Source organism: Bos javanicus, chromosome 11 (assembly GCF_032452875.1).
Source record: "Bos javanicus breed banteng chromosome 11, ARS-OSU_banteng_1.0, whole genome shotgun sequence".
Classification (NCBI taxonomy): domain Eukaryota; kingdom Metazoa; phylum Chordata; class Mammalia; order Artiodactyla; family Bovidae; genus Bos; species Bos javanicus.
Window position 1 is genome coordinate 99235445 of NC_083878.1, and position 9342 is coordinate 99244786.

Below are 9342 nucleotides of genomic sequence, written 5' to 3' on the forward strand. Positions count from 1 at the left end.
CTTTGGGAAGGAGGGTAGCATGCCCTGCTCTGTTGCTGGCTCTGTGGTCCCCACTCACTTCGAGACACTGGACCTGACGCTTCTGCTCTTGCAAGTTAGATGCCCACTCGCTAGGGAACGTGCTTTCTTGTTTGCTAGTGCCGGTCCCTGTTCTGGCCCACGTGGGAGGGAGGGGCCCCAGGGGAGAGGTTCTCACGACTCTCTGCTCTCCCCCTCCACAGCCCAGCATCCTGGAAACCTGTGCCCTAATCATGAAGATAATTTGCTTGGAGATATACTATGTAGTTAAGTGAGTCCTTTCCCCTTTTGAGACTTTAATCAGAGGTTTGTGGCGGGGGGACCCATGGAGTCTACTGCTGAGGGCGTGGCCAAATGAGCCCAGACAGAGGAGAGAGCTGGTTTGGAGCCATTTCTGGAGGGCCACGGATCCGTGTCCTTGGTCAGTCCATCGATGGCATTTGTGATTGTCAGAAAGAGTGATTGTGAAGCAAACTCCTTGTGCTCGGGATTTTATGGAGAAGGAACACTGGAAAAGGCCTCAGCCTAACCCATTATGTTGAGCAAGAAGTGTGAGCCCCACACAATGGAGCTGATCTGGAGCCGTCTGCCTTTAAGCCCATGTGAGGTTGCTTTCTCTGCCTCAGCAAGGGTCAGTGCCCGTCACACTCCCGTCGGCATTTCTGCTAACCGTAGGTTTTATTTTTCTCCTGACACCCTAGGGGCTCATTAGACCAATCATTAAAAGATACACTCAAGAAATTTTCCAGCGAGAAGCGCTTTGCCTACTGGTCGGGGTATGTCAAGTCCTTGGCAGTTCACATGGCCGACACAGAGGGCAGCAGCTGCACCTCCCTGGTAGAGTATCAAATGCTGGTCTCTGCCTGGAGGATGTTTCTCATCATTGCCACCAGTCACGTAAGAACCTCCTGGGGCGAGTTTTGGTTTTGGTATCCTAGCAACAATATGCTGGGATACTTAGCAGATACAGCCCCTTGGGCTAAAGAATGGTCAGGGTTTTTCTCTGAGAGCTAAAATGTAACAGGTTCTGTGCCAAATGTGGGGTGCTTGGATGCTTTTTGGCCAGCAAGGGGCCCTTAAGGAAAGTGCAGAGAAGGCATTATTTAAATCCCTTCAGATGTTCATAAAAGTTTCCCTTAGCTACCTTTGTGGATCTAGCTAGGTCTTGGAGACCCCTTCTGTCATCCACTTCTTGTGCACATGGATGATTGCCTCTCAACTGTGTGCCCTGGGGACGCTGGGTATATACTGGGTATATATATTTGTTGACTGGTCAGCAGGTAGCTATAATGGCTGCAGCAGTACCCTCTAGAGAACAGTGGTTTTCGTTGGCTCTAGAAACTGCATTCCCTGGTGTTCTTACAAAAAGATCAGAGGCCATTGTCTCTGCAGTGTGTCTACAGAGCATTGGTTTTTAGCGAGTTGATGTTTGAGAAGAATTTGCATTTTTCCTTGGCTTTTCTTTTGTGTGTGCTTTGACAACATCTTGCTGTATAGTAAGGACTTGATATTGACGTGTTTTCCTCTAGGGAATCCAAATTAGTATCTTGACTTTATAACTTCAGCTAAACAGTACCTTTTGTTCCAGGCACACTCTTACATCTTCCATGGCTTGTTCCCTAGTGCCTGACTGGCCACAGCCTTGGAGGTGGGCTGTGGCACGGTGGTTTGGGACCCCTGATACTATAGACACACCAAAAGGGTCAGTCGTCTCTGGGGAACTTTGTGTGTCACCTTTCAGGTCCGAATGGGGCAGCAGTTCTTGAATTGCAGTTCTGAAAATCCCACCAACATCTTTTCCCCCAGGAAACCTATTTTGGTTTTGTCTAGGATATTGATCATCTTTTCATCCATTTAATAGATATTAGTGGAATGCTTACTGTATGCTAGGCACTGGGATACAGCAGTGAATAAGGTAGATACAGTCTTTGATCTCACATGGGGTGGCCCATGAGAAGGTACATTGTAAACAAATTTACAAAGGAATATAGTTCGGGATTGTGATATTTCACAGTGAAGGAAATAACTCAGATGCTATGGTAGGGAATGCTGAAGGAGGGTAGAAGTAGTCAGGAGGCCCTCTAAGGAAGTACTGTTCACACTGAGGCCCGAGTGTGCAAGGAGACTTCTAGATGATGCTCTGGGCAGGCAGAGTCAACAGGTGCAGAGGCCCAGAAATGGGAAGAGCTCAGCCTTTTCACAGAGGAGGAAGGGGGTCAATAGGGTTGGAGTCAAATGAGCGCAGTGGGGATGATACCAAAATCAGGTGGACCAGATCCTCGGGGGTGCCCAGGCCTCGTGGAGCATTTGGTGTTTCCAGAAGGGTTGCCCTGGGAAGCCTCAAAAGGTCTGAGCAGAGGAAGGACGTTGTTGGGAAGGATGTGAATGAACCTAGCCCTCTGGTTCTGACCATGGCTAAAGAGGACCCGGAAACATCAGGGTCCTTGAGTCTCATTTTAACCAAGGAAGCAGTGACCAGTTGCCTGACAGAGGACCCCATCTTTCTTGGCTTCTGAAGTCTGGGAAATTTTCCTAACTGACCTTTCCTTCCTGTCCCTTTGCAGGCGGAGATAACGCACCTGACAGACTCTGCAGTGCGTCGCCAGCTCTTTCTTGACGTGCTCGAGGGGACCAAGGCGTTGGTAAGTGTGTCTGGGAGAGTTCCTGTTCCTCCCAGGGAGATGGCTTCTGCAGTCAAATAGCAGCTCCTAAGCCTGTAGCTGTGCGAGTGGTCAGATCACTCAGGCGGCCCGAGGCTGTGGTGCCAGGCGGAGGTCCGCTACAGCCCCTGGCCTCTTCCCCATGCTCACTCTTGTGAGTGCACTGCTGGGAGAGAGAGGGTCGGGGCCGCAGGGGCCTGTGTGCGGTGCTCCCAGTCTCTCGGGGCGCTGACTGTGCCATCTCCCCTCAGCTCCTCGTCCCTACCTCCGTGAACTGCCTCCGCCTGGGCTCCATGACGTGCACCCTGCTGCTTATTCTCCTCCGGCAGTGGAAGAGGTAAGTCAGGCCAGGAGAGGCAGCCTCTCCCACCGTCCTCACTGGCTCCACCTCGGGTTTCGGGACAGGAGCAGACCTCTGATGAGAGGCGTGCTGCCCCACGGGCATCCTGAGGGGAGCGGGCCGTGTGTGGCCTTTCTGTGAGGTGTGTTCCACCCCCCTCTCCACTCTGCGCTGTGTCTAGAGAGTTAGGGTCTGTGGATGAAATCCTTGGGCCCCTGACGGAGATCCTGGAGGGAGTGCTGCAGGCAGACCAGCAGCTTATGGAGAAGACCAAGGCCAAGGTGTTCTCGGCGTTCATCACGGTGCTGCAGATGAAGGAGATGAGCGGTAAGGGGCGGGGAGGGGTGAGGGGCAAGCCTTCCTCCACATCAGAGCTGGGATTGTTCTCTGAAGCTCGAGTTTTCAGTCCTGGGCTCTTGTCTTCAGGAAAGCGCTTTGTCTCCTCCCCTCCCACTGGCTGACGCACTTCCTCTTAGCACCCTGCGCTCGCAGCCACCTGCCTGGAACAGACGTGTTGGGTAGCCTGACAGAGTCTCCTCCTGTGTCCTTTGCAGTGAATGACATCCCCCAGTACTCCCAGCTGGTGCTGAACGTCTGTGAGACCCTTCAGGAAGAGGTGATCGCACTTTTCGACCACACCCGCCACAGCCTGGCGGCGGGCAGTGCCACCGAGGACAAGGACAGCATGGAGACCGACGACTGCTCCCGGCTCCGGCATAGGGACCAGCGGGATGGGGTGAGGGGGCGCCTGGGAATCAGTGTGTACTCCACTCGCATCCCCGGTTGTGAACTGCTGCCTCCTCTGGGCCAGGCCCAGGGGTGGTGAGTGAACAAGACAGTCACAGCCTGACAGGGAAAGTTAAGAAACCAGATCGCGCAACATGTGTCAAATTCCGTTGTGGCAAGTGTCGCAGGGGTGGAACACAGGGAGAGGGTGCCCCATGGGGTTCTCACCTCATCCAGGGATTCGGAGAGAAAGCACCCTTTCAGCAGTGCCTGGGCGTTGGTAGAGCCGGCAGGCCATGGGGGCAGGGGGATTTGGGCAGCAAGAACCGCGTGTGCTGAGCTGTGGGTGAGAATCATGTGGTGTGAGCCAGGGTCAAGTGAGGCCTGGAGAGCCGGAGGCTGGATGACCGGCAGCCTTGCCAGGGTCTTTATTCTGGGTGCTAAGTGAAACAGAAAACCACGGAAGGATTTTAAGTAAGGGAGAAAAACGATGAGATTTGTATGTTAGAAAGCCTGTTGGATGTATTAATTGTACAGAAGAGTGTTTATCAAGCTGTGGATCAGGACCTATTTATGAATCTTGGCTCATTTGGTTATAACCAGCATTTTCTAAATGAAGTAGAATAAAATATAGAAGAAAATAGCTTACTTTGCAGGGGATAAAGGTAGGTACTCTTTAAATTAAACATGTAAGTATGCATATACTGCAGCGCAGTATGGATTACTCTGGGGGGCTCATGACCATTAAGTGTGAAAAGCCACTGGGCTGAAGAACAGAGTAGAGAGGATCTGGAGAGAAGAAGGGACCATTTGGGAGGTGAGAGCGATTGTGCAGTTAGAGGGGAGCTCGCTTTGGCCCCACATGGCGTGGGCGACCTGTTCCTCTCCGCCTCCCCCGGCACCACCTCCTTCCCTCTCACCATCTCTGCCCCTGGGCCCAGCAGGTCTGTGTCCTGGGCCTGCACCTGGCCAAGGAGCTGTGTGAGGTGGATGAGGACGGGGACTCGTGGCTACAGGTGACCCGCCGGCTCCCCATCCTGCCGACCCTCTTCACCACCTTGGAGGTGAGCCTTCGCATGAAGCAGAACCTGCACTTCACCGAGGCGGCGCTGCACCTGCTCCTCACGCTGGCCCGCACCCAGCAGGTAGGCGCAGGCAGAGGAGTGGCTGGGCTTGTGCCAGTGGGTGCTGACGCGGCCCAGGGTTCTCCCAGCCCGAGAACCCCCACCCCGCCCCGGGGCGGGCGGCTGCAGTGACAGCGTCCATCTCATCCTGCATCTCTCTCCCTTGCAGGGGGCCACGGCTGTGGCCGGAGCCGGCATCACCCAGAGCATTTGTTTGCCTCTCCTGAGTGTGTACCAGCTCAGCACCAACGGGACAGTGCAGGTGAGTTCCAGGGGCCTGCCCTGCCTCCCCAGGCCCCTTGGTGCTGTCACTGGGCCTGGAAGTTGCTTTCTTGAGGGGCCTGGTTAAGGCACCAAGAATACAGAAGCTTCCCCACCCTTGCACTGACCGCTAGCAAGAGAAGCTCACGCAGTTAGTTAGTGCCCAGCCTGAACCTGGAGCCTTGGCTTCTTGTATCTCTGGTGCTCTTTCCGCGTAACGCCTGACCTTGGACCCTCTCTGACCTTGCTGGCGCCCCTTCCAGGAGCTTTTCTCCTCAAAAGAGCCAGGCTTCCTAGCTGCTGGGTTGCAGGGAGGCCCCAAGGTCCCTGTCAGCTGGTTCCTGGGCCCTTGTCGTGATCCTGTCTGCTGTTTGTGTCTTAGACACCCGGCACCTCTCGGAAGTCCCTGGACGCCCCTTCTTGGCCTGGCGTCTACCGTCTCTCCATGTCCTTGATGGAGCGGCTCCTCAAAACCCTGCGCTACAACTTCCTGACCGAGGCCCTGGACTTCGTGGGGGTTCACCAGGAGCGGACCTTACAGGTGAGGGGCTGCCAGCATCTTTGGGGTCAGGACTTGGGGTTCAAGGGCGTCTGGGCTCCTCAGAACTGAGTGTGGGTGCTCCCACTTCTGAGGTGCCATGAGGACTGCTGGCTGACAGGCCCCGCAGAGGAAGGGGAATGGTCTGGGATCAGCTCAGACAGGAGCCTCTTCACCTAGCCACCTGTCATGCCGTCGCCTCAGCGTTTGAGGGCCCAGGACTCCCCTTCCTGCAGCAGGGCTGAGTCACCCCACCCTTTCCTGTGTCCCTCCCAGTGCCTCAACGCCGTGAGGACGGTGCAGAGTCTGGCGTGCCTGGAGGAGGCCGACCATACCGTGGGCTTCCTCCTACAGCTCTCCAGCTTCAGGAAGGAGTGGCACTTCCACCTGCCTCAGCTCATGCGGGATGTCCAGGTGCGGCCTGAGACCAGCTTTTTGGAGGGTCTGGGGAAAGGTTCAGGGAGAACGGGGCAGGGCGTGAAGGGCAGGCCTATTCCTGGAACGTGGCCGTTTCTTTGGTAGCACAGGTTTGGGTTCACCTTGCTTCCTCCACAGCGAAGTGTTGCTTCCATAGCATAGGGCAGCCTTACAGGGTGAGAACCTGGGCTCTGGCGTAGACCCTGGCTCACATCCCTTAGTGCAGGACATTTATGAAATGGGGCCAGCTGGAGGAGCAGGCGGGGAGGAGCACAGGCTCCAGAGTCAGGCTGTGCTTGTGTGACCTTGGCCAGGTCACTTCCCTTCTCTCCTTCATCTCACCGTTTTCTTTTTCTATAAGATGGGAAAACTGTCCCCTTCTAACCTATTTACTTAGGACTTCATACCGTGCCTGGTTTCTAGCTGGGTCTCGGAAACCATCCAGGCATCTGTTGACCCAAGAGTCTGGTTGAGCGTGCTTGGTGGCTGTGAGGTTTGGGGCTGGAGGTCACAGGGAGTTGTGGGGGACACGGGAGAAGTGCGTGGTTTCCGGTAGCACCCCGCTGGGTGTGTCTGGTCAGCTGCCTGGGGCCGCCCTGTGGATCCCTCACCCTCTCCTGTGCCACAGGTGAACCTCGGCTACCTGTGCCAGGCCTGCACCTCCCTCCTGCACAGCCGCAAGATGCTGCAGCACTACTTGCAGGTAAGCCGGCCTCCGCGCGGCCCGCCCCGGGCGGCCTCGCCCCAGCTCCTCCGCGCTCCAGCGCTCTGTTGTCTCTCCCCCCACCCCCCGCCAGAACAAAAATGGGGAGGGCATCCCCTCAGCTGTCGCCCCCCGAGCTCAGCGGCCATCCACAGCTGCCCTGGCTGCCCCCTCCTGCTCCTCCTCCAAGCAGCCCGCTCCTGACACGGAGGCCTCAGAGCAGCGGGCCTTGCGCACCGTCCAGTATGGCCTCTTGAGGATCCTCAGCAGGACCCTGGCCGCCCTGCGCCGCTTCACCCCCGATGTCTGCCAGGTCTTGCTGGATCAGGTACCCACCCCGCGCCCCCAGCCTCCACCGAGCCACCGGCGCTCCTCTCTGCGCCCAGAGGTGCCCGGGGGTCTTGCCCTCCATCAGTCTCATCTTGCTTTGCAGTCCCTGGACCTTGCTGAGTACAGCTTCCTGTTTGCCCTGAGCTTCACCACTCCCACTTTTGACTCCGAAGGGGCCCCCTCCTTCGGGACCCTTCTGGCCACTGTGAATGTGGCCCTGAACATGCTTGGAGAGGTAAGTTGGGTATTGTCTGACCCCTCACCCCAGGCCTTCCTCCCAGCTTTCCACCGTCTAACCACCACCTTGGGCCTGTGTACCACCTGAGCTGACCTGTAAGAACTAGTGAGTTACCGCGTAGCTGATAAAATCGCCTAGCGTAGGTCCTGTGAAATGGGGAGGTCTCAGTGGGTTGGAGTTGTTACTACTACCTCATTTTTTTTAACCCCCATTTCTCTTTCTCCAGCTGGACAAGAAAAAGGAGCCTCTCACCCAGGCTGTGGGGCTCAGCACACAAGCAGAAGGGACCAGAACTCTGAAGTGAGAAAGCCCTCCTTCTGGACCTTGGTTGGGGGCTGGGGTGGTCTTGGGCCGGCTCTCCTGGATCCGCCGCTTCATGCATACAGCCCACATGGCCTCTGCAGCAGTGCCCACATCCGCCTCCCCTCCAGGTCGCTCCTGATGTTCACCATGGAGAACTGCTTCTACCTGCTCATCTCCCAGGCGATGCGTTACCTTCGGGACCCGGCTGTGCACCCCCGGGACAAGCAGCGGATGAAGCAGGAGCTCAGCTCAGAGTTGGTAGGAGGGGTGGAGGGCCCTGCCTGCTGGGGCGACCCAGGGGTCCCAGCCCCCAAGGGCCTGGGGCCGCCCTGAGAGGGCGGCCACAGGGCCTCATCAGGTGCTTCTCTTGCAGAGCACTCTCCTCTCCAGCCTCTCCCGCTACTTCCGCCGGGGAGCCCCCAGCTCCCCTGCTGCTGGCGTCCTTCCCTCGCCTCAGGGAAAGTCCACCTCTCTCTCCAAGGTCAGCCCCGAGAGTCAGGAGCCTCTGATCCAGCTGGTGCAGGCCTTTGTCCGACACGTGCAAAGATAGGGCACCTGCCTGCTGCCGCCTACACTCTGCACCAGCCTGCACGGCAGGCCTGGGGAGTGAGGGGTACTGCTGGCAGACAGCCTGTCTGGGCCCGAGAGCAGCTCGTCACCCTCCCCAGAGTCGCCGTGACTCCAGCCACTGCCCCAGCGTTATTTTTGTAACAGATCAAGAGGTCAACAGCAGGGGTGGGGAGCCGTAGTCTGCTGCACTCGGGCTCACGTTCAAAATGCCCCTAAAGAGGTGTATTCCTTTCCTCAAGCATTCCCCACAGCACTTGACCCTGTCCGGGGGAGAGGCGGGGAGCCAGTGTCACGTGCAGCCAGGAGGCTGTGTGCACGGGTTTGAGAATCTGTTTTTCCACACTCTGTTCTTGCAGTTTTTGGTAATACTGTGGTCTATTTATACAAATATTAAAATACTGTTTATACACAACTGTGTGGGTATACCTTCCGAGCCCAGGGACTAACCAGCTCTCAGAGCATTGCTCTGCCCTGCTTGTCCAGGGGCCCAGAGTGGACTGGGGGGTACTGGGTGGACACTCAGGTCTTCCTTCTACCCAGGTCTTGGCCCCCACCTCCATTTACCAGCTGGCTGAGTTGATCCCTGGGTGAGAGCCTTTCCTGAAGCCCTGCTCCTTCTGTCTGTAGCTCTGTGCCTCCCCTCCCTTCAGAGGGCCCTGGGTAGGGTGGCCTCTGGCCTCCTTGGGACCTAATCACAGAGTTCTGGGCCCAGCTGCAAGCCTCAATCTATAACCTGGCTTGTGGACCGAAGCTATCACTTGGGAAGTTTTGCAACTAAAGTGGGCTACAGTGCCTGCATGGCCAATTGCCAGTTACAGAACCTCGAGGAGGTGACTGATTTCTTCCTCCCTTGTCTGGGAGGACACGAGAATACGTGTGAACATGCTGCTCTCAATGTCGGGTCCCTGGGAAGCACTGTCAGCTGTCAGTTACCCAAGTGTAAACCGTCATGCATATTTTACAGTCCACTCTGCCCCAGTTCAGGCAGGTTTTTCTCAGGAAAGAAACGTCGGTGACGCAGCTGCAGCAGACCAGCATCCCCTTCCTCAGGAGCAGCACGCGTGCCCTGGGAGGGAGGAGGGGCCCATCACTTCCTCCCCCAGAAGGAGGGCAC

The 9342-nt window shown here is 56.6% G+C and overlaps 1 protein-coding gene across 2 annotated transcripts in view; it reads left to right on the plus strand.

The window, feature by feature from the left end:
* NUP188 (nucleoporin 188) overlaps window positions 1-8640 on the plus strand; it is a 43931-nt gene extending 35291 nt beyond the window's left edge. Inside the window, exons 29-44 of one of the 2 annotated variants that reach the window (XM_061433763.1) lie at window positions 222-289; window positions 720-915; window positions 2583-2660; window positions 2930-3015; window positions 3200-3345; window positions 3573-3754; window positions 4689-4889; window positions 5038-5130; window positions 5512-5670; window positions 5944-6081; window positions 6713-6787; window positions 6882-7115; window positions 7221-7352; window positions 7582-7655; window positions 7787-7916; window positions 8032-8640. In XM_061433763.1, the coding sequence (XP_061289747.1) occupies window positions 222-289; window positions 720-915; window positions 2583-2660; window positions 2930-3015; window positions 3200-3345; window positions 3573-3754; window positions 4689-4889; window positions 5038-5130; window positions 5512-5670; window positions 5944-6081; window positions 6713-6787; window positions 6882-7115; window positions 7221-7352; window positions 7582-7655; window positions 7787-7916; window positions 8032-8208 (2169 nt within the window). In that variant the 3' untranslated portion in view covers window positions 8209-8640. The remainder of the gene's footprint in view (window positions 1-221; window positions 290-719; window positions 916-2582; window positions 2661-2929; window positions 3016-3199; window positions 3346-3572; window positions 3755-4688; window positions 4890-5037; window positions 5131-5511; window positions 5671-5943; window positions 6082-6712; window positions 6788-6881; window positions 7116-7220; window positions 7353-7581; window positions 7656-7786; window positions 7917-8031) is intronic. The other variant, XM_061433764.1, reaches the window with a different exon arrangement.
* The last annotated feature ends 702 nt before the right edge of the window (window positions 8641-9342 follow it).